Here is a 25246-nt window from a genome sequence, read left to right as displayed (position 1 = left end):
ACCCCTTGAAATTTAAAATGTGACAAAATAAACATGAAAATATGCAGTTTTAGTCAAAAATTTCATGTCAGACCACTCTAATTTACTCGATCCACTGTGCGACGTATGGCTATGGTTTTATCTACTCCTCCGGGTTCTTTGGATTAAGAGCCTTGGACTAAGAGAGCAACAACAGATATATCAGTTACTGATAAAACAGTCATCGATGATGTCACCTGAGGTTTTAGTTCATGACCTTATTTGGGTATATATAGGTAGACTCAGAAATTTTTGCCTTTACTCCAAGTATAGAAATGTTTCACCTTTTGTACCCCGGCTTTTTGGCAAGTTTTTGATTGGGTACCACCTAGGAACAGGCGATGGGGTCGTCCTATGAAGGGATGGCAGCAGCAGGGTAGGGCGTAGACAAAGAAATGTTACGTTGTCAGTTGCCCGATAACCTTTAGGAAGGTAGGCACATGTGGCGTTTGGGAGTCGCAGATCGCCGAGTGCGTCGTAGGAGCGACTTCTATGTATGTGTATATGTACTTTGGCAATTTTTCACATGGTCACATTTATGACAATATGGTTATGACCATGAACAAGGAATTTTGCAACGTATGATAAAGTTGCCTGTAAGTTTAAACTTTTTTATTAAATCTTTCTTTGTTTCAATAAAAATTCACTAAAACAGAAATTTATCAGGTTTTACCTCCTTTGCAATGTCAATGGCTCTGATCCCACCAAAGGTGGACAGCTCCACCAATTATTATTTCGGTTTTCATATTTTGTCCAAAGTCCTCGGAGATATCCACAGATTATTTATGTACAAGATTGGATGATCAAGGATCGAAGCACATCTATGGTAGTTCAATTCAACTAAGAGAGCATTCATAACATTGTTTTCATGACAAATAGCTGAAAATTTCATTTTCTTCATTCTCATACATTTCTGTTTTTTCTCTTCCTCAGCATTACCCGGGCCTCCGGCTGATGTACGAGTATCGGAAGTTACGGCTACAAGCGTTGTATTAACATGGAAAGCTCCAGGCCCTGATGATCTTCAGTACTATGTGATCCAGTACAAGCAGAAATCAACCAATCAAGCATACAGTGAGATCTCTGGTGTTATTTCCCTTCATTATACGGTTCGTGGTCTGTCTCCATACACCGGTTATGAGTTTTTCATTGTGGCTGTGAATTCCCTTGGCAGGGGTCCACCCTCAGCTCCTGTTTTTGTCACCACTGGTGAAACTGGTAAGTTGAGTTTATCCTCTTCTGATTAATGATTCATGAGGTCTTGAATAGGCAGCTATGTTTTAGTCTTAAATCCAAAGTCTAAGTTGTCATTGCTACTGCTGAGTTGTGTTTGCCAAAAATGTCACCAGGCATCGCATTTTCATGGACATTAATAACAATGCTTCTATCGCACAGGAAAAGTACAGATAAACTAAAAAGCATGGATATTAAAATTGAGCACCAAGTATGGGAGATGTATGGGATGTATGTAAGAAGGTGCAAATGCGCATGATTTTTGCGATAAATTATAAAAATAGCCATGAAGGTGTGCAATTTCTCTACATACTTTCATGATATTTTGCTCTTAGAAAATCTCAATTTTTCTCAAATGTTTCGTTCATTCCTCCAGCATTGTATGTTTATTGTGCTCGTTTTTGAATATCAAAGATTGTTAAAAAGCATACTAAGAAAACTATTAATGGTCAATGACTGACAATTTATCTATTTATGTGTCAGGTAACGAAATTCTGTTCTCCTCGGAGTTTGATGTGAGTGCAAAATGAAGAGCAAGCGAGAAAAAGATAATATGAAAGCAAGAATTTCAGGAAATCCGAGGGAGTGAGTAATTTCAGGGGTAGTTAGGTACAAGTTAATGGAAGGCAATTAAATAGCAAGGGAGCTCCTAGAAGAGAATAATTTTTTGAGATGTATTGGAAAATAAGAAAAAGCAAGGATTGATGATGAGATACCACTAGACACCCTAAACATGCTGTTTTGTCGTATGGTATCACATATCAAGTAAGATGGATACTTTAGAGGCTTCTTTAAGCTTTTGAAAAAATGTTGCTCCTCTCATTGGTTCCATTGTTCTTCCCATGAAAGTTTTCATGTGCATAGCGTTGTTCGTCTCTCAATGCGTCTCCACAACCAAGGCTATGTTTTAAAAATAAATGGTAATGACTAAAATAATATCAGAATTTAACTCTATGTTTCTTGCCAAGTACAAAGTAGTAGGATTTTTAAGGGTGAATATTCCTGAAAATTTTCTTTCAATTTCTTTGATTTGTTTTTTTTTCTTCAAATCAGAAAGTAATAAAGAAGAAGCATTTTTTCCTAATGCGCCTCAGCCTTGCTGAGAGTCGTTGATTTCCCTCTGAAAATTTTTGAAAGGTATTTTCCTACAATCATCCTATTTTGACTCGTGAACTCAAGTTTTTGAAGAAATTTTGAATTTTATAATGTCTCTTCAGATTTGTCAGTTTATTTCACGGTTTTTGTAATAATTTTTCATGCCTTATCCATTTTTGGAGTCATCTTTTATTTTGTTGATCATTAATGTAAGTAAAGTTTTTGTATTTTGAAGTAACAGTTTATGTATTTTTGAAGACTGTCGCACTCTTTGGTTTTTGTTTGAGCACATTTTTGTGTTTTGATCGATTTTTGATTTTTCCCATTTTTTCGTGTTTTGTACAAACAACATTGATTCAACTTAAATTTTTCCAATCCTTTCATTCTCTCCTCTGTCCTCACATAATTTGCGTATTTTTGGAAATGTGTTGAGTTGTCCAGTGTATCAGATTCGCTTTCAGATACATTTATGCTGTGTGCGGAATTTCATGGTAACTATAGCAGTCATTCGATATCCTACCTTATATCTCCTCTTCCATCCCACTCTATTGAATTATCTTCAAATCTGTATGTTTTACAGGAAATTATTTCACCAATTTCTTATTTGTATGAAAAAAGTATTTACGATTGTCTCTCCTCTTCTGTGGAAAGGTTGAAGTTGATCTGAATTTTCACAGATGGCTTTCAAATTTTTTTCGTATCTTATATCGGCCCCTCTTTGGCCGTTGCTTTCACCTGTTGAGTATTAATGTTTGCTTTTGAAGAGAAAATTTATACTATTCCACTTTTCAACTCTCAAATTTCCGCAATATAATCCGCTGTCTTTTCTTCCTCATGCATGTTTTTTCTTTCTTTCTCTCTTTCAATGGATCTTTGTGAACTTTTCCTAATATTTTCATGAGATGAGTCTCTCTTGTCTCGAAGAAACTTACCTTCAAGGTTATGGATATTTTTTTTAATATTTTTTTTTTATCTTTTAGATTTGATTCCTTCCGTACTCCGTGTTCTATGTTTTCTTTCGATATTATAAATTGAATAGATTCATAAGTTTTTCTGTTTTATTCTTACTCTATATTTAGGAGACTTCAAGGTTCGACCTTTCTTTAAAAAAAAAATCAAATATTTGTATGTTTTGAAAGATACTTTTTCATCTCAGCATATTACTAAGATAAAATAATCCCAGAAGTTTTAGTTTTTTAGTTTTAATTAAGTTACAAAAACAAAAATTCAACTTGTACATATTTGTATGGTTTGTTTAACTTTTTGGTGAAGGGATTCGGTAACTGTATCAGAAAAGAGGGTGTTATAAGACACCAGAAAAACCTCAGTTACTTTCTACTTTCTTTTTCTTTTTTCAATAAACAAATAAAGTAAGCTTTTGGGTATGACAAGGGCACTTCTCTGTTACAAAGTTGAAGAGGCAACGCCAATTTTTTCTCCTTTCTCTCTACCTTTTGTAAGGTAACTTTTTGTTGATTTTACCTGAAAATTTTGCACAGGATATCATAAAATAATGAGGAATAGTCTATAAATTTGTAAATTCACCTTCCAGTATTTACTTTTCCCTGAAGGTGGAACTGTTTCATAGGAGATTTTGAAATGATGAAACTGAGAAGTACCCTTCTTGCACTCGATTCCTGAATAATTTGTAATGAATTTTCTATGCACATTTGTCTTATCTACCTAACTAATGACTCTCTTGATCTGTCCTTTTGCATAGCTGACTCTTCTTTTGGAGGTGCAAGTAAGTAAATTTCAATACTGCTTTATCTAATTTTAAATAGTTAAGTAATTTAGGACAGTTCTTTTGTAAGATTATTCCTAGATAATTGGGTATATGGACAAGATATATTCATATCTTAAAGTAGCATTACACTATCTGTAACCTTTGTAACATTTCATTAGAATGCAATATGTAAACACTTTAAAAACTCAAAACATCTACATAAGACTGATAAATGGACGTATTTATGTATAGGGTTTGCGTTTAACATATTTCCTTTCAGCATAATAAATACGTCCAAATATGAGTGTGCTCCTAATATTGATTTATTAGAGGACAGATTATGCGATTCATAGGTTTTTATCAAAGTGAATAAGCGTAAATTTTATGCTTTCACAAAGAAAGCGAGTATTTTAATGATTTGATTCATACTTTATCCATGGTTACATGTCTGACGAAACTGTTTGGCTACATCAGGATACTTTTGCTTATCTCTAAGAAGGATGACTATAGATAAAATGTATTATGATGCAACGCCCTTTCGAAATCACAGCACGAGAATCAAAGCTCCAGGAAGAAACATATCCATAATTTAAAATCATTTTTAAAATGTCTGTCTATAAGTGTAGATGAAATTCTGAATGTTTGAAATTTAGAGTCACAATATGTCCACAAAACAAATGAAATATTGTAAGCCTTACACAATTTTGAGAAATTCAGACTGAAAATTGGGATATTGCATGTTTGAATAGTTGCAATTTCTAGAGGATTAAGGAGAAGCCATTTTACATTTTTGACCATGCCTGCACATGCATTTCTTGTAGTTCTTTCTTCTCTGATGAAATATTACCTGTATTAACTATAACTCATTCTTAGTTGAGACTAATAATAGTTCGCAGCTTAGGTAAAGGGAATGTCTCACCTAGTGGGTATTCTTGCTTCTCTTTAAATTTATTTGCACAAGTTATCTATCGAAACTTCATCACTTCTTCATTGATTGACCTTAATCCATGAAGCCGTCATTTATCAATCGATGCTACTCTGGACCCTATCGTTGAAAAATTGGCTCCTTGCTCTCACGGAATGTATTTTAATTGCTTCTGCAGAACCTCATTGTCTCTTTCTGTACGGTGCCTTGGTTTTTCTTCAAAATTCTTTTCTATTCTAGACTTTGCAGGGTTCTTTTTTTGGTATAAGCCTTATCTTCTATCCATATATTTATAAAAAGATGCAATTTATTGCGTCAGTAAGATCTAGAGATCTCCTGCATCACTTCTCACAAAATTTTTTCTAGAAAGTAGCGGTCCATCTGAGGATTTGTCAAATTCGATCAGATTCGAGCCTTTTACATTTCCCAATTATTTCCCGACCCTTTTTCTCTCTGCACGAAGAAAATTCTGTGAAAACTTCAAGAAATGATTTTCATCTGTTCTCTTTAAAAGAAATAAAATGAGATCGGAGATTTTTGACTACTGCAAACGAGGTAGGTGGTCTGGTAGTTTCACCGTCAATATTTGTTTTACGACCTGTCAAACGGTTTTATATGACTTCAGTTTATTCTAAAAATACATGTGTTGATTGTCTATTGCGCAGAACCTGGAACCGCTCCGAAGAATGTGCAAGTGAGGCCTCTCAGCTCCAGTACCATGGTCATTCAATGGGATGCTCCTGAAACACAGAATGGACAAATCACGGTACGTACCTGCTGCATATACACTCTTTCTCAAATTTATTGCAATATTAGTATTTTTTTTAAAAGAAAGCTCCCCATTATCCTCGGTAGTGAACCTGCCGACCGATGATGTACCGTAACTCTACCTACTCTAAATTCAGAGCCCAGGTACAAATTCTCAAGGTATACTTGGTTTCAAAATTAAGGTGAATTTCCCTAACTTGTAGAAATTTAAAGACTAGGTTGCCTCTATTAGAATGGTTAATGTGGACGCCAGATTTGGAGGTATAGTGTGTAATTCACAGTTTTAAATACCATGTTTTCGAATGAAGGAATATAACTTTTCGAAACGAATTTTTTGGAAGTTAGTGGATCATGATGAGGATACAAAAAAGTTCGAAAATTCAAAAGAATAAAGTAAGCATGATAGGATGATTAGTATCGTGATTAGTATCGTAGTTAGATAGTAGCTGTGTGGTTGTGGCCTGAGTGCTAGTTCTTGCAAATATTTGCTAGTCACTACATGCATACGTAAACTTTATTTTTAATTATGGTTTCCAGGGTTACAAGGTATACTATACACTGAAGCCTGAAATGCCAATGTCCTCTTGGGATTCACAAATGGTGGATAGTAATGAGCTAACGACAATCAGCGAACTCACCCCTCACGCAATTTACACCATCCGTGTCCAGGCGTTTACCAGTGTTGGCCCTGGTCCGTTATCAGATCCTGTTCAAGTTAAAACACAGCAAGGAGGTATCATATTCATTTCTAGTTTTACATTTCGTATTCTTGTCTCTATTTCTGACTATCAATCTCTGCAACAACAACAACATCTATGCACTCCTGACAGTGTTGAACAATGGAGAATGTCACCTGTTTCTTCTGTTATTGAAGTTCTTTTTTTTATATTCATTTATAAATTATATTTATTTATTACTTTTTTATCAAGTTTTGGACATAGAAACCCAAAATATTGGTCAGGAATTTTTGCAGGGTCATGATACAGTTTTGGTGACACAAAATTTAGTGAAAAAATCAAAAATTTCAAAAAAACATTTCCAAGGGGTGAAAAAGCTGAAATCAGACAGAGTTTTTTGTTTAACTCAAAAGGAATCAGTATAAAAGGTCGGTGATACGTCTTGTGAAGAGCTGATCTCAGCATGTGTGTGAGGAGAGTTCTATGAATTTTTATATTTGATGTGTTGATTCAACCCAATTGTGAGCACTTATTACTACATACTAGAATATGTGTGTTATTTTATTATGGAAGCAGTAATTGATTCATATCAATGCTTTATTTCAGTGCCAAGTCAACCTCAAGATCTAAATTACACAGATACTGGAGAAACAAGTGTAACGTTGTCCTGGACAAAACCGTCTCACTCGGAAGGAAATATCATCAGCTACGAACTGTATTGGAATGATACCTATTCAAATGTAAGTATATATTTAACACGCATGCCTCATTAGGCTTACGGTCTGACACAGAAGTATCAGAAGGTGCCTCAAAGGACTCATAGGCCGGACCCTGAAAAAATTGTGTCAGATACTCATGATAACTAATGACAAGCTGACAATCATTAAACTAATAACAGCAGACTGACAGTGACCACTTGCACCTTTTTTGCTATCAACATTATTGACCTGGTTACTGAGTTTTTTCATTAGTTTGCTGTGCTTTTGTCGCGCTGCGAGAACAAAATCGTCATTCATTTCATTTCGTTTTATCGTCACCTTCCGGCCAAGGTATCTCAAGAGTTTTTTGTTGCTAAACTTTTCTAACTTGCCCAATTTTTTACAGAAAACTAGTAAACAGGGTAACTTGGCAATTTTACCTAATTTTTCCTTAGTCATGAAAATTGAATCGGGATGTGCAAAAACCGCTAATGTCCATTTTTCCAGTCTTCAGTTTTTTGGAGTTAATAATACTTTTCGGAGTTAGATGCAACCACAAAAGTGGCATTAATATTCATCTCCAGGTTTCCTTAATCCCAAAACGAGTCCTTTCATCACTTTTATGGTTGTATCACTCTTAAATAGTATGAACTCAAAAAACTGAAAACTGGAAAAATGGACATTAATGGTTTTCGCACGTCCCAATTCAATTAATCTCTGAAATTTTTATGAAAGTGTGCTAAAGTTTTAGAGAAAACATCAAAACATATCAAGATGTCGGAAAACATAGTGTTCAAGCATAAATGGCACTTGTGACTCTTAGGCTGGAAAGTGATGACATGTAACTAAGCATTGGCAACGATTTCTAAATTCATAAATATTAAGTGTAGATTGCGGAAGGTGGCCCTAGAACACTTGGACTACATTTTGCGATTTAGAACTACAAATTCTAGCCTGGTTTAAAAACAACGTATGTGCCATTAGTTTCCTTATGCTCGCAAGTGTTTTTCCAGAAGAGCCAGAATTTATAGTTCCAAATTGCAAAATGCAGTCCATTTGAGCATAGGCTAATCAAACTATCAAGTGTACCTCCTCTCCATAATGATGTATAAGGATATTTATTTGTGGAATCGATGTTACCTGTACCAGCATAAATTGAAAGATATCAAAACTAAAGACAGAGTTGGATTTCTGGCGAAGATCGGCTGGAATCTCAAAGAGAGAACGTATCAGGAATGAACGTCTCTGGGAGATAATGGGTGTTAAGGGGACAATTGCGCTTGATATCATGACCAAGCAGTTGGTATGGTATGGGCATGTGCAGAGGATGACTAATACCCGGTTGCTGAAGAAGGTGTTGGAGTGGGTCCCTCCAGGTAGACGTCAGAGAGGGTGTCCAGCCAAACGGTGGGTAGAGGGCATCCGTCAAGAGATGGAGAGATGCCAGCTTCCGGAGGATCTTTACCATGACAGATTCCTGTGGCTGGTAGGCATCTCAGATCGCCCTAACGCGCCGTAAAAGCGACTTATAAATACATACAAAATCAAAAAGGACTCTATTTTATTTGTCATGTACAGAATCATATACTTCATTTTAGTTGTTTCAATGAAAATTTCTTTTTTCTGCAGGAAAAGCATCATAGGAGAATCTTAAACGCCTCTGCCTTAACTTACACACTCACAAATTTATATCCGAATACTTTATACTACATCTGGCTGGCGGCAAGATCACAGAGAGGAGAAGGTGCTACAACACCTCCTATAGCCGTCCGCACAAAGGAGTATGGTAAGTCCAAACTTTCGAAAAATTGTAAAAATTCAATGAGCTGGGTTAAAAGGTAGGATTTTGAAACTTACTCTCAAAAATGCACCGTTTTAAACTGTCTGACATAGTGTTGATTCAAGCATGCTCTAAACACTTCTGACTATGAGCACCATTTTTTCACATTTTTGTACGTCTGAACTAAAAGGAGGAAAGTTTCAAAGATGTGAGTTGAATTTGATCCTCAACAAATTGGTATTATTGAACAAGTCGTAAGTTGACTTATGTTCTCTTCATTATAACAATAATCAATTATGATTCACCTCTTTAAAGATATAAAATAAGATGGAACCAAATTTTTCGCCAGTTATTCATACTTTCAGTAAGTTCATGGGAATTGGAGAACAGAACTGCCCATGAAGGGGAGTAAGAAGATTCACCCAATATAGTTAAAGTTGATGTCATCAATCATAAGGTGTCCGTCTTCAAAGAGAGTTTTTAAATGAAAAACGCATAGTCAATATTATGTACTTTTGCACACTTTTGTTTTTTTTTTTAATCAAAACTTTCTTTGTAGACAGATTTTTTCTATTTGGACATGCCGGAGTACATGTGTGACTCTTCCTTTTTGGGTATTTTGGATATCGTTGTCCAAATGTTTTCAGTTAACCTTCTTGTAAAAAAAAAAAACAATTGTTAGAAAATTGTTCAATTTTATACTTTCCAAAACTTCATAATTTCAGCAAGAGCTTTAGACTATGAATTTAAAGATTTTGAAAAACTATTGCTAATGCAATAGTAAAAGATTGTGGGCTCTGAAAGTTTGTCATGGTCCATCGTTCATATTCAACTTTCATTAATTGTTGTCTTTGATCTGATGAAAGAGCGTAGCTTCATTTCTAGCGGAGCCTTGTTATGAGTATATACCCACAAGGTTCAGAGTCATTTATAAGGAATTGAGTTACACTCTTTGTCAGCTGGGCGACAATTTGAAAACCTTTATCATTTGAAGGTCTGCGTGCAATCAAGATATAAGGTATTGTATTCACACAAATGGCAATTCGTGAGTGTAAGCACAGTTTTTGAAGTAGAAGTCTGTGCACCTTTAATTTCCAATTGCACTTTAAAGCACCATGCACCCTCTGTTAAACTAGTCTGCACTAATTCAAACACCAAATTTTCATGTGTTCTTTTGTGTCATAACATGTTAATCTGCACAATTCCTGTCCTCTCAATTATAAACCCCCTTTTTGTCCTTCCCCTCCCCTTTTTATTCTCCATAGTAGATTTTTATCTTTTTTTACTACTGCCTTCCTTATTAAAATGGTAAAAATTCTGTTTTTTTTTTTTCTTTTTTTTTCTTTTTTTTTTTCTATATCCCTTTATCTCTTTTTTGGACATTATATGGCAGCAATACAAAATGTATGTTGTTCATAGATGCAGTTTTTTGTGGTTTAGTTAAAATTTACTCATGAATGAGTATTCGCATGATCGAATAAAATTGTTCGATTCATATTATTGCCAAGGAGACAATCGATGACCCTTTAACTGCTCAATACGATAAACATCACGAGATATGACTCATTCTTTGATTTTGTTTTTTTTTATGTTTATCATTTCATCATTTATTTATTTACTTTTTCCCCCACTTGAATTTGCCAAGTAATTGTTTTTCTTTTTTGAATATCTTCTCCCATTTTAGTGTATTATTTACAGGAAAAATAATGGAATTAGGTTATTTATTTTTTTTCTAAATCGCCCAAGTTTTATTTTCAATTTACAGCAGTGGCGTGGCGTGTTTTGCGATGTATCAATTGATCTGCCATTTAAACCTAAAGAAAAGGATCAATAAACAGGATGTTTTCACTAAACACCTTAGTAATTGATTCTTTACCATAGCTTCAAGTGGGGAAATATCGATAATCGATCATTCACGCCTTGCCACCGGTTTACAGTCCTGATCATACTCCCTTTCCAAATTTTTTCTTGTTTTGTCCTCCTTTTTATGTTTACCTCATGTGAAACAATTTAGTTAGTTGTTAAAATGTAAGAATGGGTACTTGCAGTCCCCGGAGCTCCACCGCAGAATGTATCAGGGGAAGCCACGGGCCCAACCTCTATCCGAGTGAGTTGGGAGCCACCGCCTGTCGACCGTACTGGGCGCATTGTGTACTACAAGCTACAATACGTAGATTCCAGTAGACCCGATTCCGAAGCTGACACTGTCACATTAAATGGAACATCATTTATTTTGGACGAATTAAAACGCTGGACTGATTATCGGATCTGGGTGCATGCTGGTACCTCTGTAGGCGATGGGCCTGCATCCAGTCCCATCACTGTCCGAACTCATGAAGATGGTATGTTAGATTTTTACTTTCATTTAACTTTTGCTACCAAGAACAAATGAAACGATTCTGTTGGTTTTTGTGCGAACAACCTATCAAAAGAATTTAACTAATTTTGCTTCAACTAATCTGTTGAGTGAGGAATCAGGGTGTTTGAGGGAAGCTCATCGTTTGATGCATGTTAAAAGCTTTGCAATTTCATGACAGCAATCGCAAAAAAAAAAAAAATATTTCTTTTCTCAAAGGATTTCTCCTTTGACTCTTCCCAGCTATTTCTATCTGGTTCTGGCCATCAACATCTTTCTTCTACGTCTTTCTTTCATTTTTCCTCTGTTTCAAGAGAAATAACAGAATACATTTTACTCAGATTTCTTGGAATCAATCAGTTGTAGCATAAGAAATTTTAGTCCCAGAGATGGATTAACTGCACTTTTCGTCATTCTGAGCTTTCAAAAAATCCGAGGGAAGCTGTCCTCATTAAAAACATTTAGAGCTTCTGTATGAGATCAATCTTAAGAACTTAATTAGCAAAAAAGAAGAAGAACTTTATCAGTGCTGCCTGAAAAGTTGATTTGCGATCAATGTAATCTCTCCTACTGGAGCTTTCTTTCTAGCTGATCAGCAGATAGGTTCATTACAACGTATTCATCCACTCTATAAAATCTAATCAAGCAATTGGTAAAGCACTTTATGTCAAATTAATACAAATTAATTAAAAATGAAGGGAGTTTATAATTTTGAAGAGAACTTCTCATAAATACTATTTCCAAGACATCATCACAGAATTTCAACACTTTTGAAGTCATACTGCTCTCAGCAAAACATTGAATGTGCTTTGCATTGTCAATGACCAAAAATTTTTCTCAACCTAATACATGTATATGTTACGAGTAATGAGCAAAATTCAAACATTGTCAATGATCCCTAAAGTTTTTGAGCAGTGTTAGCAGTTCCCGATTGCGACTGAGCATCGTCTACCAAAGACGGAAACGAGAACACAAATTTAAAAGTGAAAGCTCACAAAACACTGAATTCCTAAAATTCGTTGTTTTAATTGAGACACTGATGGAAGCAGTCACGAAAAACATATTACTCGTTTTTAAAACAAATGTTGCCCTGTAGCAAGTGGGACTTGTTGACGATGACCAGGCATCTTTGACAACGTCCAAAATTCGGTTTTACCTGCAGCATGTAGGTTGCGAAAAATATGTTGTTTGGTACTTTAGTTTGTGCAATCAAAATTGGGGAATGAGAAAAGTCTGGAATGCCACTAATGTTACCGTTATGGACCCATACATTCAATGAGAAATTGTGGCGTGGTTCCTCATCGCAATTGTGTCCCATTACCCCTTCATGTACCATTCACAGTATTCTCGACTTGTTTTTTACCTCCAATTTGGATCTTAAGGACTATTGTTGTTGTGGAAATTTACAGCACTATGGCAGCAAGACCATGGTTATCTGACGCAAACTTTGATTCGCAGTCTGCAAATCATGGAATACTCACAATGAGGCTAAACTTGTTCTGTTATTTTCTAGACTCAATGGCCATGTTCTTAATTCAAGGCCTAATACAAAAAAACAAAAAGTAGGAATGATGAACTATCAATTGGGTTCATTCCTACTTCCTTTTATGTCTACATTTTTTATTTCTCTCTCTTAATTTGCCCTTATTAAGAAAGGAAAGTAAAGTAAAAGGCCTACTACCTAAGGTCTGTTTTGCTATCATTTCTCGGATGAGGGTCCGAAGAAGAGGGACAAGGTAGAATTTCAAATGAGCAGTAAACCAAAGTGATTTTACTCAACTGTGTTACATCCCTTTTTAAGTTAAAGTTATTGCTCACGAAAATCTCATCAGTATGCAAACATCCCAGTAGATAGGCCAGAGATGAGATCACTAAGAGAAGCTTTAAGCTTAGTAATGAAAATTTTTGCCCACACTCTAGTCTTGAAGGATATTGAAGTGATCTCTATTGGAGATAATTAGGAGGGCATCTCTAATCAGAAGAATCTTAGAAACTCCATTAAATGTGATTCCTAGCAATACTCAAAGAGAATGGACACAGCCGATTCCATTTCTCATAATGGGGTCTTGTCTGTATTTTGGATCTAAAAATCTGCCATAAGTACAAGCAAGAATTTCTTTTACTATTCGCTAATTGCCAAAGTGCATACATCACAGAAACTATCATTCAAACTTGTTTTCTATAAAGGTCATCTCAAACAGATGTCAGTCGATTGATTGGAAGAAAACCATTTTAGCTATCAAGATATTGATTGTATTCAATCAAATAAGTGAATTGTACCCAAAACTTATTGCTATGAAGTCAACAAGCCCATGAAGAACTCATATGATTATGTACTCACTGATTATCAACAATTTTTGGAGATGTTTAAAAATTGTCCCCTCCAGAATTTTGGCGTAACTCTCCTTTTCGTGAACTATGATTGGATGAAGGGTTTCTTTTTTATAAATCTCCAAAAAACTGTTGTAACCGGGTGAGCCTTCAATCATATAAGCTTTTCTATGGCTTATTAAATACATAAGAGTACAAACTACAACCTTCAAGAAACTGTGCCTCAATACCTAGCCAAGTTGTATCAAAACTAATCAACTGACCATTATCTTTGAACGACCTTTGAATCAAAATTGTTTGATAAGAGTACAGTTTTAAAATTTCTGTGTCACTGCTAATACTCAACTGCCTGCTCTTTCTCTTAAGTTTGGCAGAGGTATTAAGGACCTCAGGAAACTTTTTGATCCGTCTATCAAAGCATGATGGTTCTCTCAGATTTAAGGATGAAGCAAACAGAAACTAATTCAAGTTCATGATGTTTCATTTTTAATAAAGTTTTCTCCTATTATTTTAATTTTATTCCAACACTTATTATGTATGACCATCCATACTCTTGTGTCATCGCCGAACACGTTACCAAGTTGGTCTCTGATTTTAATGTATCTTCAAAGGACATCTGAAACTCTCCTTGTTTTTCTCATATTTTTTTTTTTTTTTTTTTAAATTAATTTTCCTCCTTGTTTATGTAGAAATTTCCAAGTCCAAGTCAAGTTTTTTCATAATTTGACCGTTTCTTTTGACTCACAGAGTTATTCCTGTCATTTAATTTTCATTCCTAAAACCACTTTTACATCACACAAGGTCTTTCTCTGTTCACAGCAGAAATATAACAACCTTATCTTAGACTTCAGGTATTTTTCAGGTGCAATATTCTGTCATAGAAAATTCAATGTTACGTTGTTCTCCATAGTTTTGGAAAAGTCGATCTCATTGCCGCAACCTTATAGGTAAAATAAATAGCTCAAAAAGGATCAGATCATCATTTGCAATAAGAGAGTCCTCAAAAGTAAAATCTACTTATAATGACTTTACCTATGACTTTTTCAGTGGACAGTAGAACAAAGGATCTACGTTTACGAATATTTGCTGAGTTGAAAGATTGTGACCAAAATAGCCTGACTATACCGAAACTGCAATACAAGGCAAATAATGAACCATAACAAGACATTTTAGACTAGATAAGCTGTCTATCAGTCTGACCTTGTGTGATCAGTGTCCTTTTTTTAAATTAAGAAAGTATGATTTATCACGTCAGCCAGCACCTTGCATGCAAAAGCTCTGTTTTGTCGCACATTGTTCACATTTTTCAACTTATGCCGTGCACAATCATGTTTTTTACGTCAAGCACCTTTTATCTCTACGGCACTACGAGTCAGTTGTTTTCAACCAAGGTTTTTTCTCAAACTGCTTGTCGTTACATATCTCAAGATTCTGGAGATTTTGTTCACCATCATTTTCTCTAGGTTGGGCGTTTTCGGTATTATTATGTTTCTTTTTCTCTTCCCTTCTTTAACTGTGCCGACAATTTTCAAACATTTTTCTCCCTCAGTTCCGTCTGCGTTCTCCACCGCGCTTCAATTCAATTTAAAGGGAAAAAGACTTGATTTTTCTTTTTTCTTCGCCTCCTTCTTTCTTTTCCTTTTTTTGGTTTGAATCCCTTGACTAATTAGTGTCATTCCTCAACGGAATTTCATGAAAACTTTGCCTTATGCTGCTCATGGCTTCATGTACCTAATTTTGTCAAAGTTTTTCCTTTTTGACATTATTTTTCTTGTTTTCTCTCCTTCATTTTTTCCTTTTCTTTTTGGTCAGAAAATCTTTTTCAAAAATTTTGAATGACTTGAAATTTGTTTTTTGCATTGGAAAGCCACCAGTCACTTTTTGCTGGTACTTTTTCAAGTTTTTCAGAGCATTTTGATAATAATGGTCGTTGATAACTGAATTTTTTTCACTTACTGAACCAACACATATTTTTTTCTAATTAAGACAATTTGTTTTTTGAAATTTTTGATGCATTAATTTTCTCGTATGAGAATATTAAGGTTTTTGTGTCTTTTTTTTCTATCGCTCTATCTCGCTTTTTTGACAAACTTGTGGCTTCAGTTGGTATCACGAGTGAGTATTGTCTTTTTGAAAAGTTTTGAATGTCGTAGAATATCTAGGGCTAGCCTAGATAATTTTATTGAATTTTTGATATACTTCCTCATCCTTTTTCTTGATTTTTTTCTCTAATTTCTCAGCAGATTTTTTTAGTCGACTTTTTTTCCCTCTATCTCTGAAGTTTTTTCAAATTTACTCAACCCATTTTTCACCCTAAATTCTTTACTGGACGATCTTGAGAAATAATTTCCTTTTCTCTTAACATTATGCGTACATTTCCTTTTTTTTTATTGATCAAATGATGCCGATGAGAGTCTGTACCTTTTCATTACGCTTGTTGTCATCCTGTAACATCTCTTTTTACTACAGATTCCAATCACTGCCCCAAAGCTCATGTTTTTAAGCAATTTAAAATTTATTTAATTTTGAGTGGGGTGTATGCACATGTGTCCCTGTGATTGACAATGGGAAAAAAGGCCCATAAGTTATACGTTCTAAATTTTGAGGGAAGGAAGAACTAGATTTGGAAATATTTCACTTCTAGTTTTGATGAAAAAATATTCGTACCCTGTCTCGTGGTCCCATCAAAACTTTAACTGTGCTCTCCTCAAATTGCATGTTTTTGTTTCCTCAATTCCACATGCTCTAGAAATGTATCTTTCTTCCTTCTTGATCGTGCCCCAGGTTAGATAGACCGAAAATATTCCATTTTGGCAAGGACACCATTAACTCACAATCAGTTTGGATTTTTTGGAAACTAAGGGCATTTTCTCCCAAGACAGGCACTTATTCAGAATCGAGCAAGCTGATATGAGGATCATATTTTAATTTGAATTTTAAAACATGTCTTCTTTGTTTAGTTAAAATACGTCTTTCAATTGAAGACATACAGATAATTTCTCCATATCAAATAATTTTTTTCAACAAATGACCCTGTTAATAATTAACCTTTAAAAGTTCAAAAGCCCTAATTTTGAATTTGGCCTCTCCTGACCCGGTGTATGTATCTAGAATCTGTAAAAAAGAGAGCAGTATGGATTTAATATCTCATGTTCATCCCTATCGTTGGCAGGTTGTATTTTATATTTAATGTTTCTACTTCACCACTCAATTCTCTTTTCAATACTCACAATCAGCTGTATCATAGAAAACTCAAATATATTTTGGAGACTATTTGACAAAATTTGTCGTGTTTCAAAAGCTATTGAAATAGTATCTAAAGGGTATTGTTGGTTTACCTGTTTTTTAACACCTACTTAGTTTTGAATCAACCACACCTAATTAGTTTTGAATCAACCTAATACAGTAAAAAAAAAACCAGTCCAGCTTACTGTATTTATTTTTTGGCTTGTTCAATGTCTAGCATCAAACTATTTTTAATCTCAACAGTAAATTATTTTTGCCTGGAGAATCTAAAAATAAAGTCATAATTATTGAGGATCTTGTCTGAAAAGGGAAGTTTTGTTTCCCATCACCGCAGCTACCTGGGAAGCTCTTTTTTCTCTTAGAGCCACATTTTGATGAATAAAATGGAAAGTTCAATTTTTTCAAACATTCAGAAACGAAAGCCAAAAATATTAAATTAACTCTATAAAGCAGTAATTTATTATGCTCTCTCTACTTCACAAGTTATAATTCATTAGATTAGGCAGCAGTCTATATTAATCATCAGGATTGAGTCGCTAAGAGCCTCTTGATAATCTTTGAATTTCATTTACAGTGCCTGGTGCCCCTCAAGAAGTCGTCGTGAATGCTATCAATTCAACAACAATACACATAAGATGGAAACCACCCGCAGACAAAGATTTAAATGGAGTCATTCGTGGGTACCAAGTGCATGTTCAAGAAGCGCATGAGTCCCAAGAGGTAATTTCTGGATTTTCTTATCGTGCACCCTGTCATGGGTTTCGGGGTATATAATTTTCCAACCACCTTAACGGTCCCCCCTGTAACGAGGCAAATCCCCCTTCTCTGCGAAGCAGGTCCAGGACATCAGAGGCACATACGTCCTCTGGTATAAGATATGCCAACGTTACTTGAGGTGCCGGATAACTTCAGTGGGATGCCTGGATTCGGGCGCCATAGAAAAAATAATAATGAGTTAAATCGAAATTGAGAGAGAGAAAATTTTAACTGGAAAGGGAATTTAGCAGAGTTCCGTCTGATGCTGCTCAGCTCGCGCACCACTACTTCACTACTTGCTTCAAAGGTTGAAAGCGTGTTTTCCAACTTACAAGTATTTATTTAAATTGAGATTTATCAATAATTTCCACGTATACATATAATTCATTCTTAAAATGCTACGGATATTCTGATCGAAACTCGAGGGGAAATGGTTCGGAAGGTAAAGTAAAATGCGTCTCTAAGATTTTACCAACCAAATCTAAGATCTACTACTTTTCTCAGTAAAACTCGCAGAGAGATGCAGCTCAACTCGCGCACCTCGCTCCGCGCTTTCCACCGAGGAAAGGCCGCTACTGTAGGATCACGTTTGCAGGGGTAATGCACCTCAGCTCGGGCACCACGTCCCACACAACCGAAACCTAAGAAGTCCAAAGCTGGAGTAAATCTTCGGTAAAGCCTTATCCACCGTACCGCCTATTTGCTCCAACCGCAGACATAACAAGCCAGGATCTACAAGTAAGAGGAGAAATGCAGGCTCACCTCGCCGCACCTCAATCGACGTACTAGATAACTCGCTTTAACAGTCTGCTGGATCAGAACATCCCCCCCGATTGATGGGTCCGGTCGGGAGGCCACCAATTTACAAATTTCAAAAAAAAGCAAGTGCTCGAGTTCCGTTCAATTTTGTGAGCATACAATATATAAAAAAAAATATAAAATTTACATCGTTAGCTTTGCCTCGACTTCTTTTATCGAACTATACAGTTAAAATTAAAATACAATTTGTTTTTAAAATTTTAAATTAATGAAAAATATTTCAAAATTGACAGAATTGCCGCAGCGCTCCCTATTGGCGCGTCGCGGTGCTCGGACGGACGCCGAGCGTCAGCTGATTTCTTCCTTGGCTCGTCGGCGCAGACGCGGCGGTGCCAAGCATGCGTGTTCGCGACTTTATTGTTTCAATTTTTTTAATTCACATGAGCTTAAACTTAAAACGGGGGGAAAATGTCCCCGTTACACCCCCCCCCCCCCCTTAGAAACAAAAAAAAGTTCAGTGGTGCATTCTCCTGCTAGATCCATACAAATTATGAGCCATAAGGAAAGCACATACACAACTTTGATGGCCGCTGTCCTCATGGGAGTGTCACGTGAGTGACCGCATCCTGGCTGAAATGACCGGTCTGGGACTAACGGAACTTCAATATCGATCTATACAACCACAGGCAACATGTTAAAGTACATTCATTCTCTAGGTACAACATGTGAAGTAGTGTAACTTAGAATATTCTAATATGTATAACTATTTACAGATTTGTGACACAAGTGGCATAAATTTGTGATTGAAAATGAGTGGAGAGTGTTATAAATGATGGAAAAAGTGTTGTAAGTATAAGCAAGAAAAGTGCTGTTGGAGTTTTACTTCCAAAATTGGAGTACCTGAAGATAGCTGAAGTTTTACTAATTTACATTTAGCATCATAATTTGAAACATCGAGCAAAATCCAGTATTATAACATCACAGTATCTTTTATCTCTTAGTGAAATTTTCAGTACAGATGGATGTTTGGAAGCTTTAAATTGATGATTTTTTCCGGAAAAGTTCAAATGTATCTCCACTTATCTTCCTATTGTGTCCTGTTAACTTTGATGTGTGAAAATAGAAAATAAATTTTATTATTATATAATTATATAATTGCAACTGTTCTTTGTGTGTATAGGGTGTCAATACGCGCAATGAATCAATGCTCTTCCATGTGATGAACGGCACCATGCTTGAGTACAACGTTTCAGGTCTTCAACCTAACACTTCATACACCGTTCAAGTAGCTGCCTTAACTCGTAAAGGTGATGGAAATAGAAGTCAGCCTTCCACCGTTAGCACTCCTGGTGGTGTGCCCAGTCGGCCATCTTTGAACTTGAAGTAAGTAACTTGATCAATTTCTGCAAATTAATCTTCCCTGCAATTTGTAAAAGAATGAAACCTAGTTGGACTTTGTGAGAAAAATTAACAGGAATTTCAGTGGTAACTATTGGCTAGTTTTCTTTTAAAAAAATTAAAAAATGAGTGGAGATCTATATTGGTGTAATTTGACACATTTTTCAGATTTAGCCTTCAAAATGTAAGATTTATCAAACGCCAAGTTTCAGTTTTCAAAATTGTCCCTTATATCGCCAAGGATTAAATGACAGCAAGGGTACCAAGGTGGATGGTGTCATCTCCAACATTGTGCATGCCTATCAAATTTTTTTCCAATTTTCGAACTATTTCTGTTAGTATTTTTCCAGCCTTCATCTCATCAATCCGCAATAAATAAAATATGTGTTGCTTGCTCCATGTGTATTGTTGACTAGACAAAGGTAGAGGAAATACTGAGACACTTTAACTGGCATTTAAGCTGTGAAGGCTCATGCAGGAAATGTTAGGTTTTTGAGATCATGCTTTAGCTTGCAAGAGTATTTGTCATTATGAAAATATTTTTACCATATAATTTTTTTAAATGAAAATTTTGTGTAAAGTGGATATGTACCTCTATTAGGATCTCCGGGCGTCTGGAAAAATGGAACAGTCAAGGAAAGTCAGGGAATTTGCTGTCACCAGTACAATTAAGGAAACTTATAGAGTAGCTTGTCAAGTCTTACCTACCAACGGTAATTTTTGAACCATTTCTGAGAGTCCTTTTCCTTAGTTTGAATGTCTAGAAGTGGAAATTTTGTCCAAAGTAGAGCAAAAGTCAAACAATCATTCCTTTCAATGCTATTGTTTTTGCTTATTTTTAGACGCATCGAACACAAAAGCCCGGATGTCACCTTGGAGCTTTCATGGGGAAAACCCAATCAGACTTATGGACAGCTGATAGGTTACAGACTCCGTTACGGTATTCGTGACTCACAGCTGACTGAAATAATATTGACAGAAACCCGTCATGTTATCAATCAATTGGGTGAGTAATCTTTAAAGTTATTTTCTCTTTTATTGTGCCCTCTCAGGCTCACAAGTCCGAAGCCAAGTTTGGAGTATCAAGTCTAAAATGTTTGACAGTGAAGACACAATACGAAATTTAAAAATTGAAAATTTTTGTCACTTAATTTTTTTTTATATTAGTTATAATTTCAGTTTGAAAGTTGTGTGATTTACTGCGCATTCTACTTATTTGGTACCTAGACTGAGAGAATATTTTTTCTCTAGCATAGGAATCAATACTTTGATAGAGTAACTTCACAACCACGTATTTTGGTTTTCGAAGTTTCAGACTTTCTGTAATAATCTATTTTATAAATGGAAACTCCTCAACGGCAATTGTTAAAAACTCCAGTAATTTTTCCTCTCTGTGCGAAGGAAATTTTGGAAAAACTTCAAAGAATGATGTCGATTTGTTCTCCTTTAAAGAATTAAAATAGGAGCGGAGATTTTCAACCACCGCCAGTGAGATATGGAGTTGCGGGCTTACACTGTCAATTTGCATCATTACTTATCTTTGTATCTAGATTTTTTTTCAAACATAAGTGGTCGGTTTTGATGAACATTCCATAATCAGTCAGGAAAAAATTTATTAATAAGGAGAACATAATGTGCATTTTAAATGTATGTCTGTAAAAACTACATAAAAGCTTGAAAATTAAGTATTTAAAAAAATAAAGAAAGTATATTCCTTTTGTTCATTAATATTCTATTTTTCAGAGCGAGGTGTGGAGTATGAATTTAGAGTGTCAGGTCAGAATGAAAGAGGGTTCGGCCAAGAGGTCGTCAAGTACTTCCAAACCCCTGAAGGACCACCAACTGGACCACCAACAAATTTAACATACAGATTCCAGACCCCAGATGTTGTTTGTATCATGTGGGATGCCCCTGGCCGGGCCGAAAGAAATGGACAAATTACTCGGTATGATGTTCAGTTTAAGAAGAAAATTGATCAGTCAGCAGTTATTAACCGGAACACCACTCTAAACAAGGTTAGTTTCAGCATCTTATCTTTGTTTCAATCGCACGTGAAAATATAGAAAGTGATCCGAGTTCAGGAGATATTGAGAATTTACCAGGGGAAGCATCGCCGAAAATACTTGCGTACAAGACACTTCAGTTTTCTTCTCAAAATTATTGTCCAAAAAGAACTGCACTTCAGAATGGTGGAACAAAGAACTTCTGTAGCTTAATGGTGGTGGTGCAAAATGGTCATACTTGCTTTTTCAGGAAAACGCTGAGTAATATTTTGAATTAAATATTAGAGAATATTCAAGTCAGAAATTTGGACTCCAGTTCATTGCACTCTTTTTAATCATGGAGTAAGCACTTTTTGGAGACTCTTTTACTACAAAAAAATGTCTAAAAAATCATAGTACATTTCCTTTAAATAGTGATTCGATTAGTGCACAGTGATGACTGCCACTATTATTTACCCCAGTAACCTCGTCTTCCTATAGATTCCTCTCTTAGAAACCTCCCTAATAATGATAATATTTTTCCTTTCCCTTAAATAAATTGAATTCAGTCCATTTTATCTTTAAAGGTAGACTGATAGAAGCTCTAGCTATTGGCTTACAAGCATGTGGCCTTTGCAACTCATCTAGTATCGACAATCGTTTTTGCCTTCCACTCACTTTATTCTCATACAGTTACTGGAATTTTTTCTCTTACAGGCTGTGTTTTCTGAGCTTGAAGAAGGTGCTTTGTACATAGTATTAGTTCGTGCAGCCACCCGCCAAGGACATGGGCCTTGGAGTGAGCATCTGTCCATTCAAACAGCAAAAGACATGCTTCGAGCACCAATGGGCTTGAAAGCGGCAGCTACTTCCGAACAGTCCGTTGAAGTATGGTGGGAGCCCTCAGTTGCTCGCACAAAAGTTACAGGCTATCAGGTACACATTATTGTGAAATCATTTTTACATCATAGAATAAGTGTTCGTAGCCATCAGTTTATCAATTTTCAGCCTAGTCAAAAAACTTCATTTTAAAAATAGTATTATTCGTGGACGGAAACTTATTTTTTTTCCTGTGTCCCATGTTTTTTTCCTGTCTTGAGAAAAGAAAGTGTTACTGGTTGAGGATGAAATAATCGATAGCAAAGCAAGAACTCTATAACCCAGAAACATGGACAAAAATAGTCGATATTTGCTGGAGCAGTTGAAAAAGTTGTTAGTTAAAGTAATTATTGAAGTAAAGCGCTATAGCACTTTACTCAGTCGGCTGTTTTCTCATTAAGAGTCTATTCTTGGTCTCATTATTGGTAGTGGCTGCGTAAGTGAGGTGGTATGTCACTTCATATCAGGTGAATCACCTATACAGCCAAATTCCAATGAGTTGTCTTGATTACTGGTCGTCGAAAATAAGAATTTGCCTTGGCAATTTCCTGAAGTATTTCCCAACTTTCTTATAGTTACTTTGCCATCATATTTTTTAGACATGTTTTTCATGCTTCTAAAATGCAGAAGCCTTTGAGTGAATTTTAACCATCTCAAGGTCTATTTTCAATTATAACCATCCAGATCCCTAATTTTTCCTAATTTCGTGAATTTCCACAGATTTTCTACACAATGACAGCAGTTGAAGATTTGGATCAGTGGCAGCAAAAATCAGTAGGACTAACCCATTCCGCTGAACTAGTCAGCTTAGAAAAATATGCTGAGTATGCCATCGCCATTGCAGTCAACACAAGCAATGTAAGTTATCTATTTTTCTCTGTTCCACGGTACCGTTCAAAGCCTTCTCTTTTTTAATTTCTGTCAGACAACTAGTGACTCATTGCAAATTAATTTCTACCCTTATTAAGTCATCAGATGAAGTACAAATCTAAATATTTTTTATGTCACTTTTCTATGTTTTTATTGAAAATGGTTTTTACAAGCAAATGTTTTAAAATTAACTCTTGACAGTACTGCATTGTTTACTATTTTTACCACCGTTGTCAGTCAAATTTGGTAAAAAAATTGATGAATTTTCCCCATTCTATCACTCTTATCTCCATCGCGTCTGTAATCAAAGCTTCTCCCTTTAAATGCTCGGAACTCAAGACAGAAACTTGTGTTATGTACTACATTGAGGTACCAGTCGAACCAAGTTTAATAGAATGGACCAAGTTGCATTTTGAAAAAAAGTTTTGAGTTTTGAGTAGTTTTTTATCACAGCAAGTTAGAGAACTTTTCCTGTCAAAAATTCAAGGTCAAGAAAAAATATTTTACACGTAAAAATAATCATTAAACTACATTCTTAACATTGAGTCCTATGAAGGAATAATGCTTCGAACCTCCTTTTCTTGATTTAACCTTGATGCAGTTCAGTGTGTAATTGTTAAACTCAGTCAAACTGTGATGCCGGCAGAATAGAAACTAATAGATGATCACTCAATTTGCTTGATCTGTAATCGATTTGTTCCCTATTAATTATTTTTCTTTCATTAAAGGGCCTTGGAAGACTTTCGGAGAAGGTTACCGTCAAAGTCAAACCGGAAGATGTTCCTTTGAACCTCAGAGCGTTCGATGTGTCCACTCACAGTATGACCTTATCATGGTCTCCACCTATAAGACTGAATCCTTTAAATTACACTGTAAGTCTGGGTCTCTTATTTTTCTGTTATCAAAACAAGTCTTTCCAAACTCTATTTCTTGTGAAAATTTTTCATCAAAGTAATCGGACAGATTCAATCAGAATTAGCCTAACTACATCAGACGTTTCCTAATTTTCTTTGATGTTATATTTTTGAAACAGGAAACTAAGCAATGCTGAAACTTGTGTCGTGAAAATCTGATTAATATACTAAGTTTAAAAAATATTACATTATAAATCTATTATCAAATATATATTCTTTTGACATTAGAATAGCATTTAGAATATTTGCGTATTAATATAATGTAATGTAATGTTCTTTGCATGTAGTGTCGTTCATTCACAACTTTTGAATATTGCAGATCTCATTTGATGCGGTGAAAGAATTTGTGGACTCTCAAGGTATGACGCAAACGCAAATTGTGCAGAGAAGAGAAATCATTTTGAAACCTGAGGATACATCATACATGATTAACGAATTATCGCCTTTCACCACTTATAGTGTCAATGTCTCAGCTGTTGCCAGTGACAAAGAATACCGACCTCCTGCGAGAATCACCGTTACAACGCAAATGGCTGCGCCCCAACCTATGGTTCAGCCTGATTTCAATGGCGTTGTAAATGGTGATATGATCCGGGTAAGATTCGACCAGACCTATTGACTTTCTATTAATAGTTTACTTTTATCTCTCAATAAGCTTTGTCTCATGTAAATGTATACTATTTATACTACAGGCTTTTTTCTTTCTTTCTCTTTTACTCTGATCAATTCAACAAATAGAGAATGTTTTATAATTTTGGAACTAATTAATTATGCTCAAAATGTAGCCTTCATTCAAGTACATCAATGTGCAAGGATGAGTCAAAATCTATTAATT

The 25246-nt window shown here is 35.4% G+C and overlaps 1 protein-coding gene across 7 annotated transcripts in view; it reads left to right on the top strand.

The window, feature by feature from the left end:
- Positions 1–25246, top strand: part of Lar (tyrosine-protein phosphatase Lar) — a 384960-nt gene that overhangs the window by 343699 nt on the left and 16015 nt on the right. For 3 of the 7 annotated variants that reach the window (XM_072300255.1, XM_019047738.2, XM_019047744.2), the window contains 16 exons: positions 952–1236; positions 4067–4090; positions 5663–5763; positions 6303–6498; positions 7049–7182; positions 8770–8926; positions 10969–11262; positions 15711–15722; positions 17428–17573; positions 19549–19751; positions 20609–20772; positions 21510–21781; positions 22466–22684; positions 23348–23485; positions 24226–24369; positions 24731–25006. In XM_072300255.1, coding sequence (XP_072156356.1) covers positions 952–1236; positions 4067–4090; positions 5663–5763; positions 6303–6498; positions 7049–7182; positions 8770–8926; positions 10969–11262; positions 15711–15722; positions 17428–17573; positions 19549–19751; positions 20609–20772; positions 21510–21781; positions 22466–22684; positions 23348–23485; positions 24226–24369; positions 24731–25006 — 2765 coding nt within the window. The remainder of the gene's footprint in view (positions 1–951; positions 1237–4066; positions 4091–5662; positions 5764–6302; positions 6499–7048; positions 7183–8769; positions 8927–10968; positions 11263–15710; positions 15723–17427; positions 17574–19548; positions 19752–20608; positions 20773–21509; positions 21782–22465; positions 22685–23347; positions 23486–24225; positions 24370–24730; positions 25007–25246) is intronic. The other 4 variants (XM_019047742.2, XM_019047739.2, XM_019047743.2 and 1 more) reach the window with 4 other exon arrangements.

Source organism: Bemisia tabaci, chromosome 5 (genome assembly GCF_918797505.1).
Source record: "Bemisia tabaci chromosome 5, PGI_BMITA_v3".
Lineage (NCBI taxonomy): Eukaryota > Metazoa > Arthropoda > Insecta > Hemiptera > Aleyrodidae > Bemisia > Bemisia tabaci.
This window is presented reverse-complemented; position numbering and strand designations above follow the sequence as displayed.